Source organism: Branchiostoma belcheri, unplaced genomic scaffold (assembly GCF_001625305.1).
Source record: "Branchiostoma belcheri isolate BF01 breed outbred unplaced genomic scaffold, Haploidv18h27 scaffold37, whole genome shotgun sequence".
NCBI lineage: Eukaryota > Metazoa > Chordata > Leptocardii > Amphioxiformes > Branchiostomatidae > Branchiostoma > Branchiostoma belcheri.
Genome location: NW_017803987.1, coordinates 1208713 through 1232041, shown reverse-complemented (window position 1 = coordinate 1232041; position 23329 = coordinate 1208713). Strand labels below are relative to the sequence as shown.

The 23329-nt window shown below is 39.8% G+C and overlaps 1 protein-coding gene across 6 annotated transcripts in view; it reads right to left on the bottom strand.

Annotated features, from left to right (window-relative positions):
- Positions 1-23329, bottom strand: part of LOC109476290 (sodium channel protein 1 brain-like) — a 123826-nt gene that overhangs the window by 57697 nt on the left and 42800 nt on the right. For all 6 annotated transcript variants that reach the window (XM_019777198.1, XM_019777197.1, XM_019777199.1 and 3 more), the window contains one exon: positions 10629-10811. In XM_019777198.1, coding sequence (XP_019632757.1) covers positions 10629-10700 — 72 coding nt within the window. In that variant the 5' untranslated portion in view covers positions 10701-10811. The remainder of the gene's footprint in view (positions 1-10628; positions 10812-23329) is intronic.

Here is a 23329-nt window from a genome sequence, read left to right as displayed (position 1 = left end):
CAATAGAATATGTCCTAATTATGACTTACTTTGGGGACAAGTACAGAGCAACTAAGCAAGAACCCACCTTCTATAGGCCTTCATTTCATAGACAATAGATAAAGTTACTTCTGCTAGAGAATTGAATTCGAATAACGTCCTACCTTGGCGTTTATATGGCTTCAAGTTCGGAAGTGCACGTGTGTGCTAATGTCTTTAGTTTTATATGTTTAAATATGGGGACAAGTGCACAATAACGACAAAAGACCCGAACCTCCACAAGTATTCATTTGATACAAAATGCATATAATTATGTGCTTCCCTTAAAAGATTGAATTGAAATAAAATACAACTTTGTCATATTTACTGCTTCAAAAACAGCCGTATACAATTTCTGTAATGTCCAATATATGGCCTACTTTCATGGACAATTACACAGACACGAAACAAGACTCCAAACTCAACGAGAATTCATTTGATACACAATAAATGTATGTACTACCCAACAAAGATTGGATTCAAATATAACATCCTACTTTGTCACTTATAGAGCTTCAAATATAGCCCAAAATGAAAAATTTCCGCACATGTCCAAAATATGGCCTAATTTCAGGGACAAGTACACAACAACGAAACAAGACTCCAACCTCAACAAGATATCATTTGATACACAAGACATGTATGTACTACCCTACAAAGATTGGATCCAAAAAACATCCTACTTCGTCAGTTATAGAGCATCAAAGATAGACCAAAATGTTAATTTTAGCACAAGTCCAAAATATGGCCTACTTTCTGGGACAATTACACAGCAACAAAACAAGACTCCAACCTCCACAAGCATTCATTTGATAGACAATTATTAGGATTACTTATTATTTAAAGTAGTATTAAATTGCTGTTTTCGTATTTTATTTATTATATCTTAAAGATGACAAAAATTTGTATTTTTCTTGAAATGTAAAATATGACCTACTTCCGAGGACAACCACGTGAGAACCAAACAATTGGCCAAACTTTACAAACATGCATTTTATAGCTCATATGATTATGTATCTGTTATGACATTTTGAACGAAAAAAAATCACCATCTTTGGAGTTACAGCGCTTCAAAAATGGGCAGAAATATGGATATTTCAAAAGCCCAAAACACTGTATTGTCTTAGTGATGCCCAGACCCTTAAAACTGAACTTTTGAAAATTTTAAAGCTATCTTAGGAAAGCAGATAAGTTGGACATTTCAGCACAGTTTTTGTCTTTCCGATATATTCAAGCATTTGTTTGTAATGGCGTCCTAAACTTTGGCAATTTTCATGTTTCTGGCATGCGTAAATCATGGAAAATGGCCCTAAAACATGTTTGGCTGTTACCATGGCAACGGTCGATGTGGAGCAGAAAGAAAGCTATTTTGAGGGGTTGTGGGCCAAGTACTATCACTGTGCAAAATTTGAGCCAAATCGATTTTTTGACCCCTGCCACCATTGTTTGATCCTTACAGACATTTGCTCTTAATAAGTTGAACATGTTGAAATCGTTTGTTTGTTTGTTTGTTTGTTTGTTTGTTTGTTTGTTTCTTTGTTTGTTTGAGCCTTTGGTTTATTTATGAAATACCCAACTCAGCCTACAGGTCGCTTTTCGAGGTCATGAAAGCCTAGGGAAGCGGTCGGGGTCAGACTAAGTATAATATGATACAGGGTACATCATGGGATTCCAAACAAATCCCTAAACATATATGTGGGGTCGTGTGGCGCAAAGGCAGTGTGCGCGACTCGGAATCAAGAGGTCCCGGGTTCGAGTCCTGACATGCCACCGATCTTGTGCCCTTGGGAAAGGCACTTTACACGACTTTCCCCACTAGACTCAAGTGAAAATGAGTATTGTCTGTCCAGTATTAGTTTCTATGTGCGGGACACAACACCAGCAACAGCTGCCTCTGTTCCGCATGTATTGCATTGTTGCAATTTCAATAAAATGAAAAATGAAAATGAAACATATAGTCGTAATATATTTGTAAGCACATATCCTTAGGCATACATGATATATAAAGAAACGCGTAAAACAAAGTGAATTACGCCATACATTTATGATGAAATAGCAAAAACACGACGTCGTTCTTCCAGATTTGTCGTAAAATATGCAGTCAAAGAATAGATATTACATCATATAATTGGATGTCTCTTGGTGCATTTCAGGTCACACGTCAACTAAGGACAACACATCAGTGACCAGTAACAAAGTTATATGTTTCCAGCAAGAGAGTTAATGTCATCATGTCTGCCATGCCAACATAATGACATATAAAGCTGTATTCACTGTATCGCCGTCAGCGAGCTTACACATTGATTAATGATACGTCGTGTTCAATAAATACGCACCACTGAATATGAACAGTGAATACAAAACTGGTCTGTTATTCGTGATGGACTGTTGCCTTCCTTTTAACGATTTCTGACGGAAAACAATTGCATCTTTTGGTGGCAAATGCGCAGATGTTGGCACATTGGCGCAACAAATCAGTAATCCATGCTTTAGAGAGATTAGCCAAAGAGGCTCGGTGGGCGTCACTCCACCGTCAGGGAAGAGAAGGTAGGGCCACAGGAAGTAAATGTTATGGATAACATCTTCCGCTGACTCCAAATCCAATGCGATAGGGCGAAAAAACAAGGCGAGAAAAAAAACAAGGTTCCTACATTATCAAATTTTGACATCATAAACCTTGTTAAACAAGAAATGATACATAATATTATATTGGCTGTTTACTGCCAACTATTACAACAGCCATTTCTCACTAAAAAAATTTTAAAAAACGTTTTCAATCATTGTACAAATGTTTTCAATTCAGTGGGAACATCGCATAAAAGAAGAATGAAAGACATCACTGAGTCAAAGACAAAACGATAAAACAAAGCCTTTTACTTTGATGCAGTGAAGTATTTCATTCCTTTTATGTTGTTAAGTTGTTTCACTGAGAAACTGATGTTATAATAGTTAACGTATCAGTGTCATTTCTTGTTTTACAAGGTTTATGGTGTCAAAATTTGAAAATGTAGAAATCTTGTTTTTCTCGCCCTATCGCAATAGATTTGGAGTCTGTTGAGGATATCATCCATAAAATTAACTTGCTGTGGCCTAATGTTACACACTGCAAAATTAGTATTCAGAAGCCGCGTGTTGAATATGCCGGCAACACGTCTTCTACTTGTAAATGTCTTCTGTAGTCTAGAGATAATCCCTGAGATTCTTCGACCTTACGCACTAACGTATCGTTATGTCTTGATTATAGGACGTGTACCGTATGGAACAGAGAGATATGAGGGCCTAAGGATGATCAGTCCATAATTTTGAAAGGAAACCCTTCATGTCTTTTTTCTAAGACTCAATCACGCAGCAATTCGTCGCAATTAGACATCGTTGAAGATTTAGAGGGTGATTAAAAAGTGTTTCTTGCGACCCATTCGTAAAGTTGCATTTACGTAACATTTGCCCGCGGAAATTAATTTTTATGGATGACATCAGCGCGTGCATTAATTTTTGCCTGATTTTATGAAAGATAAAAAAGAGCCTTCTTTTGTATTATGGTGATGATGATGATCATGATGATCATGATCATGATGATCATGATGTTAATGATGATCATGATGACGACGATGATGATGATGATCATGATGGTCGTGATGAGAAAGTAAAAAACAATAAAATAAATGTGTTGAATAAGACCTAATGTCGAATATACAACAAGTCTTCGATAAAGTGTTACAATCGAGTGGGCTAATCAAATATTTCGGTGTTTTTTCTAATAACAAAGCATTCCTTTATATATCTACCTATTATATGAGAACATTTCAAATAGCATTAAACACTTTGAGATCTAGGCTATTTTGTCAGGAAATTTTGAGTGACCAAAAAGTGTATGTATAGATAAATGTTTAATACGTAAACTGTATATACGTTTTGTACCCATAATTTATGATTGTATCCTTTATTTTTCTTTCTGACCAAGGATGCTTATAAGCACACGATGCGCATTCTGTCAATGCTCGCAAATCTATGTGAATAGAATAAGGCCACATAAAGTAATTTTTATGGATAGCATCCGTGCGCGCATTGACATTGCCCCTCCTGGCGATTTTGACATCAGCGGCAGTATGTTGGCATTTATGGTAAGGCAACAGCAAGTAATTTTCATGGATGACATCAGCGCGCGCATTCATATTCACCTCATTTTGAAAAAAAGTTTATTGTTGCCCTCTGTCAGTGGTCAACATGTCGAAAATGGGCAAAGATATTTGTTACCATGCCGGAACGTGAATAGCAGATAAACATGAATAGAGGAGACAAGACAAGGCATCATCATCATCATCATCATCATCACGATCATCATCATCATCATCATCACCATCATCATCATGATCATCACCATCATCATGATCATGATCATCATGATCATGATCATCATCTTGATCATGATGATCATTATCATCATCATCATGATCATCATCATCATGATCATCATCATCATCATGACCATCATCATGACCATGGTGATGATGACCATGATGATGATGATGATGATGATCATGATGATCATGATGATGATGATCATGATGATGATGATAATGATCATGAGATCAAGATGATGATCATGATCATGATGATCATGATCATGATGATGGTGATGATGATGATGATGATGATGGTGATGATGATGATGATGATCGTGATGATGATGATGATCATGATCATGATAATAATGATGATCTTGATGATGATGATCATGATGATTGTGATGATGATCATGATGATGATCATGATGATGATGAGGGTCGATGATCAGAATCATGATCATGATGATGATAATCTTGAGGATGATCACGATGATGATGATGATGATCATATGATGATGATGATCATGCTGCTGCTGATGATCGTGATGATGATGATCGTGGTGATGATGATGATCATGATGATGATGATCATGATGCTGCTGATGATGATCATGATGCTGCTGCTGCTGATGATGATGATGATCATGATAATGATCATGATGATGATCATGATCATGATGATGTCTTGCCTTGTCTCCTCTCTTTATGTTTATCTGCCATTCATGTTCCGGCATGACAACAGACATTCTTTGTCCATTTTCGGCATGTTGACCACTGACAGAGGGCAACAAACTTTTTTTCCAAAATCAGTCGAAAATGAATGCGCGCGCTGATGTCATCCATTAAAATTACTTGCCTTACCATAAATGCCAACATACTGCTGCTGATGTCAAAATCGCCAGGAGGGGCAATGTCAATGCGCGCAGTGATGCTATCCATAAAAATTACTTTATGTGGCCTTATTCTATTCTATATATAGATTTGACATTGAGCATTGAGCATTGACAGAATGCGCATCGTGTGCTTATAAGAATCCTTGGTCACAAAGAATAATAAAGGATACAATCACAAATTATGGGTACAAAACGTATATACAGTTAACGTATCAAACATTTATCTTTACATACACATTTTGGTCACTCAAAATTTCCTGACAAAATAGCCTAGATCCCAAAGTGTTTAATGCTATTTGAAATGTTCTCATGTAATAGGTAGATATATAAAGGAATGCTTTGTTATTAGAAAAAACACCGAAACATGTGATTAGCCCACTCGATTGTAACACTTTATCGAAGACTTGTGCTATCCCTTATTTTATATTCGACATTAGGTCTTATTCAACACATTCATATTATTGTTTTTTACTTTCTTTATGTAGTTTGCCATACATTGTACCATGTGCAATTGTCGTGAAATAAAGTTCTTTTTTTATAATATACAGCAACTAAGTTTTAAGCATCTCACACTTCAAAAAGACTCGTATCAGGCCCAACACCCTAACGGCAGTTCGCTTTACAGTCCCAGGAACATTTGCTAGCGGAAAATGTGAGCCAAGATGGTGCTTCAGATTCTTGTCAAGTATCCACTACAAAACTTCACAAGCCATGCTAGGAGCCTGAATGGGTTAAGGAAACGACTCCCTGAACTGTACATTACTTGTGAATTACCTCTTTTTGCCATTAGTATCTGCACAAAGCATGTCATTCTGTGCTTGAATGTTTCCGTGTCTTTTTCAAGCTAGCAGCGGCGCCTTGGGTAAGTACCCCTTCCTTCTTCTCTATCTTTAAGGCTTTAGATGTCGGCAGGAGATACAATAGTACAGTTCAAAACTAGGTTATGGAATGGTAGGTCATATCTATTTGTCACGAACATATTTTTTCTTGTGTTGGTATCGCAACTTTAAAGTACTGTGAGCATAACATATGCGATAGAAAGTTGACATTAGAAAGGGCATGAAGATTGTAGTAGCTGATAAACATTATTTATTATCTCACTACGACATGGCTGCCAAGGCAAAGCCTGTGAACTGTAGACTTCTTCATACCGGAAAGTAAGACATATAGCGTAAGATTTAGCGATACTAAACTTACAGGGCATACATACATGTTGTGAAGCGCCCCCTACTGAGAAAATGGAACTGCAGCTCAATCTTGAAACAGGACCACAAAAACGTTCTTGCATTTCGAACCGCATTTTTTACTGTACTTTCTTGTCAACTTCTGATCAGATACGTTACATATGCAAGGGAATGGAAGACTGAAATGGCTCAATTGCAATACCTCTTTCCGTAATTTGATCTCAACAAGGTATAATGTCCTTGATCTCAAGTAAAAAAAATCGTTATAGTATTGTACAGATTGAATTGATAGGGTCAAGGTATTATCTAAGTAGAAATCAATGATGGATAACAAAATTTGAATTCAGAATCATAGAGTTATTGTTATTGAATTGATATTGAAGGTACTATGTACGCTATGACGAAGTGATCTTCTCCCACTAGAGTGATTTAAACTAATATTTCAACAGTATCACGATGGAAAATGTACAAAAATATAGTCTCTTCTACACATGCAATAGCAAATTTACAAACCAGTACCGGTACAGGTAACATTGAAAATTACCTATACCAGGCAAGTTTTGCACAACTCAGATGGTTGAATTATACTAAAAGCCGTTACAAAAACATTGCCCTTATTTCTTTTATGCTTCATAGGTGGCAACAGTCAATACAGCTAATAGAAATATAGCACATATATAAACCTGCATATACCCAGTACATGGATCAGTGCAGGTTAGGTGCTGGTAGACATCAGAAATACCTACACAGCTACAATTTTACCTGCACTAACCTGCATACTTATGCAAGTGGGATTTCGAGCCCTACAAACAAACAAAAAACGGTAAACGTCAAAAAGACCAGGCATTATACTTTTCTTAGAAGTCTTTACATCCTTCTTTGTGATGCAAATAAAATAGGCGACCTCCGGGCTATCAAAACGCTAAAGAGGCAACAAAATGACAAAGAGCTGCTCATTTAATGGCTTTTGAATAATTGATGACTAGTCTGTAACCAGATCTATCATGTGGTCGGGCTAATAATTGTGCGGGTCAAAATGGCGGACCGGCAGGTTCGAATGTACGTAACGGAATGTGACAATATAATCCCCCTTGGGACGGAAATAGATGGGCCGGATATAGTGGATTCTGCTGGAGGGTGAAAACAACATTTTGCCTCTAGGAATTGTAGTTTATCAACTTTAAAAAACTTGGACACTTGGGAGGAAGGAAAGTTATAGACGGAAAAAAGGCTCACGGAGGCTCTAGTTTTATGAAGAAGGGAAATTATAAAAGGAGGTTGGGCGAAGGACATGATACTGTAATTCTCTTTATGTTCACGGTAGCAAAAATTCACGGTCTGAAAAAAGTGGACATTTTTACAGAACTATATATTCACGGTGGCGACAGGTGCGGGAATAAGAAGGTCCAGGAATTTTTTTGTTTAAAGTAATGATAACTATACAGAAGTGACAGTGAAAACATAACAGTACCTTGAAAAAATCAGGAATTACAGTATAATGTCCTTGGTATTTATTTATTTATTTATTTATTTATTTATTTATTGAAATTGCGACGAATACAATACAATGTGGACACAAGGCAGCTAATCAGCTGATGGCGTGACCACATACATAGAATATACATACATACATACAATATACATGTCAAACAGCAAATACAATTGAATAACAAGAAAGAGCTAAGAATCATGTACATCTATATACAAAAATAGCTAAGATTAGAAAGGTGCTAAGGCATGTAAATACCATAAAAAAACTAGAACTTAGTACAATATGGAAAAGCAGAGGATCAGCTGGAAGTAAATCTTCTTGTAGATGTTATAAACGTGTGAAGTGCATCTGAAAGTTGCTTATTGATAATAGGGTCATGGTCTGGTGAACCTTGAAGTAGGAGGGAAACGGTGGGACGTTGTTGGACAAGTCGTTCAACAGCTGCAGTAAGTCTGCTGCGATGGTCAGAGTATAGGGGGCAGTGTAATAAGTAGTGCTGGACTGATTCAGAAGAAGAACCGCAGACACATGCTTTGCCCTTGATCTTCATCTTGTATAGTGTACTGTTCAGTTGGCACCAGCCCACGCGTAACCTGGTAGTGCGTATGTTGTTCGGCCTTGAGCCTAGAGTACGGTACATCTGATGATGCCTCGTGGTCAACAGGTGCTTTTTACTCGCTCTCTTGAAAGCAGCAAGGTTGCTGGCGTCTCTGACTGTCTGGGGTAGCTGGTTCCAAAGTGAAGATGTATGTGGAATAAAGCTGGTTTTATAAACCTGAGTCCGACAGCGAGGAACACAAAGGTGAGTATTGTTGCGTAGTTGTATACGTGTAAACTGGGAGCCCCTTGTTGGTGGAGTAAGCGACTGTAGATGTGGAGGTACGAGGCCTTTCGTCATCCTGTACATGATGGTGAGTGAGTTGTATTGTCGTCTAGAGGATAAAGTATCCCATTCTAACTCCTGCAGTAGGTTTGAGTAAGGTGTACCCTTCATCGCCCCTGTGACGAGACAACAGGCATGGTATTGAACCTGTTCCAGCATCTTGCTTGCTGTGTTGTTTAGGTCTCCCAGGAGCGCTGCAGCGTACTCCAACTTTGGTCGTACTAGGGCAAAGTATGCTGTCTCCAGCGCTTGCCTACCCAGTTTGCCCATAACCTTGCGCAGGACACCTAGTACTTTCCTACTTTTGCTTGTTGTCACTTGTACGTGTTCTGTCCATGTGAGAGTCTGGTGGATGGTTACACCCAGGTGGCTATATGAGGACACTTGCTCCACTAACTTCCCATGTAAGTAGATAGGCGGCAGCAGGGCGTTTTTTCGGCCAGATTTGACGCAGACCACCTTACACTTATCAGGGTGGAGTGTAAGGCCCCAATCCGAAAACCAAGTTGACACCAGTTGTAAATCAGCATTGATTGAAACTGCCACTTCCTGAGATGTCTTAGCTGAATTATACAAAGATGTGTCATCAGCAAAGCAATTTAACGCTGACCTACACGGGAGACTCATCAGATCGTTTAAGTACACGAGAAATAACAGAGGTCCGAGTATGCTGCCTTGGGGGACACCTGCTGCTGTTTTCCCCCAGGATGAGGTGACACCGTTTATGACGACTCTTTGTTGTCTTCCTGTCAAGTAGCTGTCGAACCAATGCAGTAGGGGCCCTCCCACACCGTAGCGGGTCAGCTTGTATGTCAACCCCTGGTGCCAGACTGTATCGAAGGCCCGTCTTACATCGAGAAAGACGACTGCTGTGCAGGAGATGTCCTTGGTAAGGTGTAGAATTCAAAGATAGAAGACTATGGCCTCTCAAACACTGGTTTAACTCCCCCAACCCTGGTTAGGAGTAGGTCAAGAACAAGGTCGGCTATGGTTGGCTGGAGTTTGGCCGGGCTGCCTACTGTTCGGCTATAACAGCCGAATGTTTCAAAACGTTAAAAAAACAGAGGTTGTGGAGAGAGGTTCGGTCACAGTTAACTGGCGCTCGGTAATAGGTTGGGACGTGGTTGGCAGTCACATTTGAATCGAATTTAACTCGAATTCGTTTCGTATAGGAAGGTGGGCGTGACCTAAGTCTGGTCGGCTGGTGTTCGGGGGTAGGTTCTGAATGTGTGACAGTGGCATTTAGTGGCCATTTCGATGATTACACAAAGTACACAAAGCATCGGTTCGCCGATGTCTTACTGCCTTATGGTTATTACCATAGGAAATATCAGGTTCTACGCTGAGAGTTATGTTTCCCTGACATATGACTAAACGTACATATATTATACATTACGAATAAACACGCCCACACAAATAAAAGATACGGGAAATGTGAGATAACAAAAAGACTTCATAAAAGAGGCAGCAAGATATTTCTTGTCCTGGAACAGCTAGAAGGATCACACTATACTAACAAGTATAAAATACAGAGGCGACTTTATTGAACATATGTCACCATAATTTATGATGGAAAACTCTACACCTCAGAAATTAAAGGGCTATGCAAACGGTTTAGGAGACATAGGAATTTGGTAAAAGAAACTATCACTGAATACAAAACGGCTTGTATATTGATGTTTGTCAATCGTAAAGGGGCAACATAACAACACACCACAAAAAGCTAAATACACGATGCTGGATAAGAACAACAAAAAATGTAGGTAAACTGTGAGAAAATGTTTATCATAATACTTATCATATCGAATTTACCTTATCCGGGCACTTGAAGGTGATGTTCTTCCCCTTAGCCGAAGACTTTCTCTTCATGTTGGACCGGTTCATCTTGCTTATCTTCCCTCTTCTTCTTCTTATTCTTCGTCTTCAAAAGTAGACACGTACTTCAGTGTCTTCTATTGCCACACCTCGCCATCCCTCTCTTGCCCGTAGCCTCGCCTGCGAACAACAACAGATGGTAGTTTCAAAACGGTTAGCTTTTTACAGGGATTACTGTCTAGTCACGAGATCTGACCCACACGCCTTAACAAGGTAAAAACCTTAACAAAACAAATGTTCCTCACACCTGGAAACCGTGAAGCAACTCAACAGATCATCAGTCAGTCGTCTTTTTAACGTAAAACAAATGTTCATTCTGTCTTTACCTAAGTAACATAACCCGATGGGAATCTATTCTAGTTGAATGTGTACATAGATACAAGGACACACTACAGGGAAGTTTTCGCTTCGATGCTCCTCTGACAATACTTCCACACAGTCATTTGTCTGAAAGCATTATGCTCGGAAATCCATCGAGGCGACAGAAATACATATCGCCCAAATAAGGCCACACCGACTTAATTTTATGGATGACATCCGCGCGCGCATTTATTTTCGCCTGCCCTCAAAAAAAAAGAGCACGTCCACCGAGGCTCTGGCCTGGCTCTAGGCCTGGATAGTCCATGGTAGTTAGCGACAATATGGAGCCGGGCACCCAGGCTACCGAAGCTCCACCACTCATGAACTTGCCATATACGTCGCTATGTACTGCCGTAAATTCACAATACCATCTTTGTATTCCTGTGGTTTAATAGCATTTTTATTTTTGGCCGGATTTTTTTATTCGCCTTCAGAGGATGTCATCCATAAAATTAAGTCGGTGTGGCCTAAAAAACACAGGTCCAAGAGACAACTTATATGTGAATATGTGGAAAAATTCATAAACCCATATGTTTTATCGCTGTCGTTATAAGATATACGTTTTTTATATATCCAGAAAGGGCTCTAATTTTCTAAAGTATATAACACAAAACTTCAAGTGGTTCACTGAAAAGACGATCGTTACCATTTCAAAGACAATCATGTAATATAGGTAAGACTATACTATTGAAAATAAATCTCTTAAGTCTCTTATACAATAGCCAACACAGTACTACAGTTGATCTATACTGTAAAATTGTTCCCATAGATACCCCAACACAAAGGCAGTGGAACTTATAATAGAACAGTGTGATATCAACATATGCGTGTAAATATTTTATGATGTGCTGTGTTGAATGGTCAATAGAATCATCGAAGTGTACAATGATGATTTGGGTGTTTTGAAATGGTTATCTTCATGTTTTGTTTGTGCCATTTGAACATTTTTGATAAAAACAGCCCCAACCATGAGTTTGTTCACATAACTCTCGTTATGTGTCTTACAACTTTTTTGTGGATTGTAAAGGGGTCGCGTGGCGTAGGGTGTTCGGCTCAGACCCAAGAGGTCCCGGGTTCGATTTCTACCCATGTCACCGATCTTGTGCCCTTGGGAAAGGCACTTAACACGACTGTACTCACTTCACTCAGGTGGAAATAAGTACCTAGCTTCCGTTAGGGACGTCCCTCGGATAGGACGTTATATGGAGGTCCCGTGTTTGGGATCGAGAGCCACACCCCACACACGTTAAAGAACCCACCGCACTTATCGAAAAGAGTAGGGGACCTTCCCGGTGTGAGTGGTACAGTCTGGTCTCAGGTTTGACATCTTGAAGAGGTGATAGTCACCTGTTATGTCAATCCTTCCACAAATGTGGTAAATCTTCAAAAATAAAACGGATAGTGGCTCCTTGTTGTAACAGTTATATTGGAACGTTTATGTGTGATCTATTATAACGAGCCCCATTGGACCCAATACTGGACATACTGCGGTGGTTTTTTGTATTCATATTATGTCCTTGGAACGGGATGAGTATACGGTCAATTACTTCTTTTGTATCCCATTGCAAGGACGTTACAGATGCACTCAATACTGTAATGTAAACGACAGGTATTTGTTCTCATGCTCGACAGTAACTCTGATTTTATGTAGAGAAAGAGATTTCCCGAAAAACATGCTTTCATGCACCATGTAAGACCACACTGATGGCATCCTCTGAGGACCCACCAACTGGGGTGAATAAAAAAAATCCAGCCAAAAGAAATTCTGCTAAACCACAGAAATACAAAGCTAGTGTGTTGTAAATTTGCGGTAGTACATGGCTACTTTTACGACAAACCGGCACATGCTGGTCTTTTGCGGCATTTATGAGTCGGCACTGTACTCTCACTGTACACTGAGTTCTTGAGTTCCGTGTATTTTTTTATTTGCCTTCGCGCACTAGTCTTGAGGTCTTCAGTGCATGTCATCCATAAGATTAGTTTAGTGTGGTCTAAGTTATAAATTCAACACCTCCAGATGAAGACAGGCCCTTGGTTTTCCGGCGCCTTGGTGTCTAGTAAGGTCGCGACCCGTCCGTCTGTTTAGCTAAATCCTTGACCTCATCACTCAAAACATCAGAAACAAAAGTTTGTACTTCATAATGATGTCTGGGGATTCCCCAGACATCATTAACAAGTACAAACTTTTGTTTCTGATGTTTTGAGTGGGGAACATGTGAACATGTGCTGTGTGGGGCTTGTTTCATCTCATGTAAATACACACTGATATAATTTTATGGCTGACATCCGCGCGGCAACTGATTTTCACCTGTTCTCAAGCAAATTCACCTTCTCCGACTCTCTGGCCTGTGTGCCATCCTCTGCAGTCCATGGTAGCTAGTGACAATAGGGAGCCGGTGGTAACTACAGAGGACGGCACCCAGGCTGTCGAAGCTCCACGGAACTCAAGACCTCAGTACAGTGCAGATTCACAAATGCCGCAAAAGGCCAGCATGTGCCGGTTTGTCGTAAAAGTCGCCGTGTACTACCGCAAAGTCACAATATACCAGTTGTGTATTTATTTATGTGGTTTAGCAGTATTTTTTCGCTGGAAATTTTTTTTAATTCGCCCGTGGGCACTAGTTTGGGGGGTCTACAGAGGATGTCATCCATAAGATTAAGTCAGTGTGACCTAATGCATGATTGAGGTGCCAGACAGTAGTACTAGCGGCGCGCTGCCAAATTGCACGGGAAGTAGGCATTACCTTTGATCGTAACAATTAGCATAGATCTCATAAGATAAGGGACACAGCTAGCACTCATGAACAATTTTCTCTCACCGATTTAGTCACCCCATATTGCTTAACAGACCACCTTGTCACACAAGAGATGCTGTCGCATTCTAAACGCCATTTTCTGAAACTTGGTTTGGAATGGACTGCGTTTTAGAATACAACAAAAATTCGTTACATACCATTACTAGAGTTCCACGACCCCATCGCTAAGTTTGTGCATTCTTGGGAAAACCGAGGATGCGTCGCCCAAAATTCTGCACACTCATGAAAAAAAGATTTTAATTTTATTTTATGAAGATTTACCACATTTGTGGAAGGATTGACATAACAGTTGACTATCACCTCTTCAAAGATGTCAACCCCGAGACCAGACTGTAAGGTTTGAACAACTCACACCGAGAAGGTCCCATACTCTTTTCGATAAGTGCGGTGGTTTCTTTAACGTGTGTGGGGTGTGGCTCTCCCAAACACGGGACCTCCATTCAACGTCCTATCCGAGGGACGTCCCCAGCCGAAGCTAGGTACTCATTTACACCTGGTGAAGTGAGGATAGTCGTGTAAAGTGCCATTCCCAAGGGCACAAGATCGGTGGTATCGGGCAGGATTCGAACCCTCGACCTCTTGAGTCTGGGCCGAAGACGCCACACGACCCCTCAAAATGTTGCTATTGTTCCATGGCATATAACACCATAGCCTTGCTGAGAATACTACTACTACATAAGAGTAGGCGACGAAAGTATGGACCTCTGAATCATGTCGAGGCTTCATCGACGCCCTCTTGCGGTTATTGCTGCAAAAACAATGGCGGTAAGTGTTTCAAATGTTGTCTGACTACTGACAGTTTGTCATTTGTAGTACTACTACTGCAGTAAACTGTTGCGTCACAATGTTGGTTAAGATGGATCAAAATTTCGGATGGTTGATAATGATCTAAAACTAAACACTGCGTGTACTATATATAATACGTACTGTACTGAGTTCTTGAGCTTCAGCAGCCTGGGTACCGTCCTCCGTAGTTACCGCCGGCTCCTTACTGTCGCTAGCTACCATGAACTACGGAGGATGGCACCCAGGCCAGAGTCTCGAAGGTGATTTTTTTTAGAACAGGCGAAAATCAATGCGCGCGCGGATGCCAACCGTAAAATTCAATAATATATATTACAAGTGTGGCATTGCATGCCTTCAAAGCTCTACCTACCTTCTCCGTGACCATGTATAAGTGAAGGGTCGATTCAAGGTTATTCTTAAGGACCCCTGAATATAGTCTGAAGGAGAAAACCTTGGGAAGACGCCTAGCTGTCGGCACGGTGAACAAGGCGTCCCGAAAACGAATCGCACAGGGCAGGGAAATGTTCCGCAAGTTACCGTTTGACAAATCCGCCCATTTATCATGAACACTCCGGCGGTCTTCCCCCAGTAGCCAATTTGGAGGCCGTTGTCACTGGGGAGACATACGGATTTGTCAGACGATATCCACCAGGCAGACGGAGGGAAAGATAATCGAATTATTTCTCTGGAGAGAAAGGCGCGGCTCCTGAAGGAGAAACGGTGTTGAACGAACTGTAATCCCCGACACAAGAAGTTCACTTGATGGTAACAACATCACTGCTAAGGCCAAACAGACATTGGGAGTGGTTAGGCGCAATCTGTGGGCATGCCCAACAAGGGTAAAATCACTTGCATACACGTCGCTTGTGAGACCGAACCTAGAATATGCCGCGACAGTATGAGATCTATATACAAAGAAATACAAAGATAAACTGGAAAAGGTACAGAACCAAGCCGCAAGATTTTGCACGAACAACTATGAAAGGTGTGCTACTCGTAGTGTAACGGAAATGAAAAGAAACCTAGAGTGTGGGCCGCTGGAAGACAGACGAAAAATGTCCAGGCTATGCATGATGTACAAAATGACGAATAAACGGGTGGACGTGCCAGTATTTGATACCAGCCCAGAAAAGAACAAGAAATAGTCATGCCTTCAAATATCAGAGTTATCAACCAAGAATTGAGGTATTTAAAAAAATATATTTTCCAAGAACAATCGTAGAGTGGAACTCGTTGCCATCAAGCACAGTTGAGGCATCATCAGTTCGAAGCTTTAAACAACCCATGCAATTAAATGTGCAAAGATTGAGTGTAACAAGTCGTTCGGTGTAATGTAGCTAGCTGCCGCCGTGCCGCATACTTGCGAAGCTGGTGTGTTACGCCGAAGGGCGCTTATTCCAGCTTTACAGATACAAATACAGACACAGGTAAAAAAAAGTGGCTAAATCATATCCAAACCCGCGTCAAGAAGGATCTACAACCTACATCCTACACTACTATCCCAATCAGGCTATTCCCAAGAATCTCTCAATTCTTGTAAACCTGCCACACGATTGTACAATGAGAAATATCAAATAATCCATGTCATCTAATACATCCACGGTAATAGAGGTAGCAGAATCGTATGAAACAGAAAACTTCTATTCTAAACAAATTGAACATGTAGTGCACGTACCGTTGTTACGAGCATCCATACGCCAGTGCGCGCATTTCTAAATGAGACAACCTCACAAAAAGAGTCAGCGAGTCCAAAACATTTTGAATAATTCACTACAAAGATAATTATTCTTTTGCATGGAATACCCGACTTATACCACTCTTATTTGATCTTAAGCTCCGCAATGGGTATAATTAACAACGGCCTGATTACGTATTACCTAGGGTGCGGTGGTATTGCTGCGGGAAAGCTTGTATAGATATGTAAATGCCGTCGAGTGGGAGGAAGGGGGCCTGGCTACCGTAGATTGACCATAAGGTCAAGTTGGAAAGACGTGATGGCTAAAGAGATGGCTACACCCACACAAGTCCCTAGTAAATGGAATTAAGGAAGCCAGTGTGTCACCTGTCCACAAAAAGGGCGATAAGGAGAGTGTTGACCAGTGTCTCTATCATCTTCTGTAAGCAAAGTCATGGAACGATGTCCTTGTAATGCTATATGACCTTTATTGCGTGGGACCATTCACGATTTTCAACATGGGTTTACACCCGGCCGTTCCACCACCACTCAGCTTCTGGAAACATATCACAAAGTAGGGTCCATACTAGACAGAGGAGGGCAAGTAGGCATGTTATTTCTCGACTTTGCCAAAGCTTTTGATTCTGTTTCTCATACCCTCTTGACCAACAAGCTACAAACATTTGGCTTTGGTGGAAATCCTCTTGCTTGGTTTAATTCATATCTAACTAACCGTCGTCAGCGTGTGGTGGTGGAGGGTTACTACTCAGAATGGCTCCGTGTCACGTCTGGTGTTCCTCAGGGCTCAATTCTCGGGCCTTTTTTAACTTTTGTACATAAATGACTTGCCTTGTATAGTGGAACATCCTTCTGTTGCTCTCTTCGCTGACGACTCTAAAATGTTGACCACTGTCAGAAGATAACTTTTTATTTAAATCAGGCGAAAATTGATGAGCGCGCTGATGTCATCCGTAAAAATCACTTTCAGTGGCCTAAATATACCACACAGCCTGAACCCACTTCGGGCGACGTGCTTTCAATTTCAGGGTTCACACTGTTTTCATAAAGTTTTGTCGATAACATCACGTAGTACAAATAAATCAATTTTTTGTAAGTTGACCATTTTGTCTAAGCCATCTCTATATTGAATTTGGCACACATACAAGTACCACAGGCAAGAGAATTATGGAATCAGTTCCTGTGTTATTTTTTTAAGTTTTCAAAATCAATATCATCATCCTGTACTCACCCCGAATATTGGGTTCTTCACTTTTTATGTGCCTGTACATTAATCGATGATGATGCATTGTGTACTTGATATTGATTGAATATAGTTTTCTGATACCTATAGCGTCGTTAAAAGGTTCTGCGTAATTTCTTTCGACAAACACAAATGACTTTGGGGGAATTGGGACAAACGGAAATATTACTGCGACAGCGAAAGATTCTTAAGCCAAGACTTAGACTTAGTATTTGTGGTCGTGTGGCGTAACGGTAGAGTGTTTGGCTCAAACCCAAGAGGTCTCGGTTCGAATCCTGCCACCAATCTTGTGCCCTTGGGAAAGGCACTTAACACGAATTTCCTAACTTCACTCAGGTGTACCTAGCTAGGGACGTCCTTCGGATAGGACGTTAAATGGAGGTCCCGTGTATGCCATGGGAGAGCTACACTCCACGCACGTTAAAGAACCCACCACACTTAACGAAAAGAGTAGGGGTCATTCCCGGTGTGGGTGGTTCAAACCTTACAGTCCGGTCTTACACAGCTTGTACTCACATGTACAAAACTACTGTGTTACGCCTATGAAGGCGGTTTACCGACTATGCAAAACAAACAAAACTATGGTATAATCAACGTAGAGTTCGCTCCATAATATTCTTCTTTCAAAAAGTAAACTACTTTAGGTATTATTCCTTATTTCTAGTTAAAATATTAATATCTGAAAAGATTACGATCTTCTAAAATGTCGACAGCAAGCTTTAAAAAAATTGCCTCCCAAAGTGATTTAGCCTTTTCTAAATGAATTGCCTTTTGACGTATTAGTAAGCTTCATTTAGTAATTTCCAATTACTGCATGCTTATCTTCTTATTAATAACAATGAGACATTAAACAGTAATGTAAACAAAATGATCCATTAACCTTTTGCTAAACTTATAATGAATGCCATCCCACTTAAAATCACATGCTGTAAATTGTAGACATTTGTAATTTTAGTCTTTCGACATCATTGTCATGAGGCAGTGTTACTGACAAACAGCTACTGTTAAACGTTATCAACATAAGGCGGCATTAGTTTGAACTTAAAATGACATACAAAATAAAGTCTTAAGTGAAAGAGTATCATGGACGCATCAATACAACTCTTTAAAATCTCTTGTCATGTTCAATACAAAATTTCGAGCCTTGCATGGATTTTTTAATGTTTTATATTATCATTTTATAGGATAGCAACTTGTAAAGATATATGTACAACATTGTTGTCAATATAGTCATGTGTAAGCCGTTTTGACACAATGGACAGAACCTTTGGTCAGGGACTATGTTATAGTATCTCCCTGTTTCTATATTCAATTTGTGACTGCTGATTCTTGACTGAGTTATGACAGTAGCGCCGAGCGCATGTCATGTTGAATCTTAAAATCTCCAGTCAATGGTACAAGCGGATCATCGCACAGCCCATAAAACTGTTATAAACTTTATCTCACACAGACAGATGGATGATCTCTTGCACGGTAAAGCGGTTTAGGAGTGATAATCCATTTCCTTGGCTACAGAAAAGAGATAAATCTACGGGGGACGCTGTAAAAGGTGTCATTAAACGTGCAAAGCATGGTATTCCTAATATGGGTTAAAAAGCCTTAGTGTATTGGGACGCTAAATTCCTGGATATCACCACGTAAATTCCAGGAAATCACCAGTGACTTATCGGATAGGAAGTTGAATAATATCATCCGACTCAGCCAGGGACGCTGGAGTCCACAATGGTTACAAACTACCTACCATTGGGGATATCTGACCTAGTGGCATGAAGACATGCAAAACTTTGTGACAAGCAAGTTTCGCAGATAAGGCCACGGCAAGTAATTTTTATGGATGACATCAGCGCGCGCATTGATGTTCGCCTGATTTTTTTTTTGGGGGGGGGGGAGAACAAGAAATTTTGTTTGTGTTGACAGTGGTCAACATGCCGAAAACGGGCAAAGATGTTTGTTGCCATGCCGGAAGGTGGATGGCAGATAAGTATGAACAGAGGAGACAAGAAAAGGCTCCGATTTAATGTTTTGTTTCTTACTTTGATGCAGTGATGTGTGATGCTGGCTGCCCATATGTGATGTTCCTACTGAATCAAAACCATTTTTACAATGATTGAGTCAAAATTATACATTGTAGGAACCTTGTTTTTTGGCCTGCCTTGTTTTTGTTTTGGCCCGCTCGCATTAAACTTGGAAGCGGGTATGTCATCCATGAAATTGACTTGCTTGGGCCTAACTAATTCTTACGAGGCTTAACCCTTACAAAGTATCCTCTTTGTAGCATGAATGTCACCAAAGAGTTTCACCGGATCATTTTGATTGACCTGCCCTACTTCTCAGGGGAGCTTGTTGGAGGAACTCAGTCATTTATTTTGCGTAAAATGCCTAAAGTATTTGCCATGCCTCAAATAAACTTACTCCAAAAGCTCCGTCAACGAGCAATATCTTCAGTGCAATTTAACATATATAGTAAGTCGTAATGATAAAACCGTAAGGAAATTACTTCGACATTCCGTTCACTTGTTATATCAGCATAAACTGTTTATGCACAAACTTGAATTTAAGCCGCTTATACGGCGGCACATAAAGATATTTCACATAACTGCAAAAGTTTATGATGTATAATCAACTTACACTAGGCGCCATGTAATTGAGTCTATTGTAGAGGGTATTAAAAAGTACTCCAGTGAAAGTTTACGGTATAAACCAAATACGTAAACGCCTTGGCATCAGCCGACATTGCGTCTACCCCTCCTAGCGAGTTTGATATATTCAGCAGTATATTGACCACTATGGTAAGGCAACAGCAAGTACATTTTATGGATGACATCCTCCACAGACTCCAAATATAATGCAATAGGGCAGAAAAAAAACAAGGCAGGCCCAAAAAACAAGATTCCTAGATTTCAAATTTTCAATCATAAACCTTGTTAAACAAGAAATTATACCTATATTGAGCTATGTTTACTGACAACTGTTACAACATCCATTTGCCACCAAAAAAAAATGTTTTCAATCATTGTACAAATGGTTTTGATTCAGTGAACATGACATGTAAAAGGAATGAAATGCATCTCAGCATCAAAGTAAAGACAAGACCATAAATCAGAGCCTTGTCTTGTCTCCTCTCCTCATATTTATCTGCAATCCATGTTCCGGCAAACCAACAAACACCTTTGCCCATTTGTCAGAGGTCAACAAAATTTATTGTTGTTTTTTTTTTTCAAAATCAGGCAAAATTAATGCGCGTGCTGATGTCATCCATGAAAATTACTTGCTGTGGTCTAATGGTGTTTGTCACACTCCCAATGTGTGTTCACGACTCTCATCCCTATGATTCACCTCTTGCTCTGGTACTCTCCACAAGTGACAAACCCATAAGTGCTAAGTGCCTGGGACTAGTGTGTCGTGAGAGCTACAGGTCACAGAAATGCTTGGTTTGAAATATTGCCAGATTCCTTCAAGTAGCATACATTCAAGACAAGTTTTCGTCACAAAATATGGTAAGTGTTACTGAAACTTAAAGTTGCACTTAATTTCACAACAATGTGAGTGATCTTGGAATTGCTGCATTTACGTATGTCAGACATGTGTAAGGCTGAGATAAAGTTGTCTATTATGGACGTCTTTGGTTAAATATTGTGTAGTAAATGCACCACTCTAGACTGCGATAGCATTAACATAACTCAAAAACTCTGCAATGAGCACACCAAGAAGTGGCAACGACAACAAGGATTTCATGTGTCATGTCATGAGTTTTCCCAAACGCCGTTTGATTGTACTTAATACACAAAACAGCGCAGCAATTATTTTCGATAAGAGGACACTGCAGGATGTAATTTAACGCTAATGATCTCATTACTACACAGTGTGATTAATTATTCACGTAGATCGTTGCAATGTGCACATCAAAGGTAGTGATTTTCTCATTGAGTGATGGATCTGCTCAGACAGCCTCTGGGAAAGGCAGATCCCTGGATGAGGGCTTGTCGCCTACAGTACTTATCAGTCAGCAGTTCTCGTGTCTATGAGGGTTTAGACAATATTCGTCCTCCATTGGGGAAGACACAAAGTGCCAGTCTTGTCACGGATAGATATAGAGTATTACACGAATCGATTACAAGTGTTCGTATGCTTTTTTTCATATTCCAACATGTAATCACAAGTCATGGAGACCAACTCAAGATTTTTTCAACTTAACAGTATTAATTCATTTCACCTGAGCAAAGTGAGGAAAGTCGTGCATTTCCCAAGGGCACAAGATCGGTGGCATGTCAAGACTCGAATCCCGGACCTCTTGGTTCCGAGCCGAGCACTGTTCCGTTACGCCACGCGACCCCACAAATGATGTTCGTATGATTTGTAGACTTTAATTACGCATACTTTGTAACATGTTTTGTAACTGTGTACCTGAGATTTTTAAGTGTTTCATTTGAAAATTATAATAATCTTAATTAATGTCCTATGTAAATTACCTGTGATTTTGATTTTTTTTATCAGCTATGACTTTTAATTGTTTACCACATTCTAAGTTCTTAAGTTGTACTTGTTCAATGTTTTGTAACTATTTTCTGTTTTCTTAGATTTTGAAGAGTTTCGTTTGAAAATTATAATATTTTTAATTACTGCTCAATGTAAATTAGCTATAATTTTGATATTTATTACCCATGAAGTTTGATTGTTTGCCACATTGATTATCTGCCACATGAAATTCTTTTTGACTTGAATATTTCGGAAATAGCAATGCTAGACTGACATCTATGACTCCAAGTTGATTTTCTTTTATCTTATTTTTAAATGTGATGTAGTCACAATTAAGAAAACATTTATGATCGATAACATTATTGAGATTATTATGGCCTGATGATGCAAAATGGGTAATGTTAATAGGGCATATGGGATTAACATAATGTAATACTATAAATTACTCAGCAATGTGCTCTTTTAATTGTGCATGCCTAACGATAATGTCATCAACCATGTTGATTAAAAGACCTCCTTATGAGAAATTCGATATCTCGTTTTAATGATGTTGTTTCCATTAAATTTGCTTTTAGTATCTACATGTATCTTTACTACTTGATATTGGAGCTCATTTTTTTATATCAAGGTGTATCCCAAACGTACATTCTTTTCTCACATAGGCGTAATGTTGCAAGCCTGGCGTTATTCTAACGCTATTTCCATGGTAAATGCTCCGCGGAACTTCATTAGCTAGTGCCCCCACTTCGGACATTCTCAGCAAGGACACGTCTTGCCACTTTCACTGAAGCAAATCACCCTCTCTTCCTCCATTCACCACCTCTTAGGAGGAAGTTCCACGCTGAAAGCTTCTTTCCAGGAACAACATCACTGTAGAACAAGTTACCACGTGATTGTTTCCCATATGGGTATAAACGTAACTTTTCAATTCTAACGTCAATAAACATCTGTCCTCGCTGGCTGTACAGGAAACCCAAAACATTTGAGTCGCTTTTGTGAGCCTTATTGTGTGGTGAATATGGAGTTAATAAAAAAAGGCATCATAATTACTTTACAGCCCTTCTGGATCAGCTGCTATACTGCACGTGCACGTGAGTAACGTGAGTTTCCAATTGTCGAACAAAGGTTAACTTTTTAAGTTTTTCAGTACAACAACTCTCAGAAGTCTTTGCTACTTCTAAGACAGCCATAAACGCTCGAATTACACATCTCCTGCCTCACATCACCACCTTAAGTGTCATTTTGACATGCTTTAACTGTAATC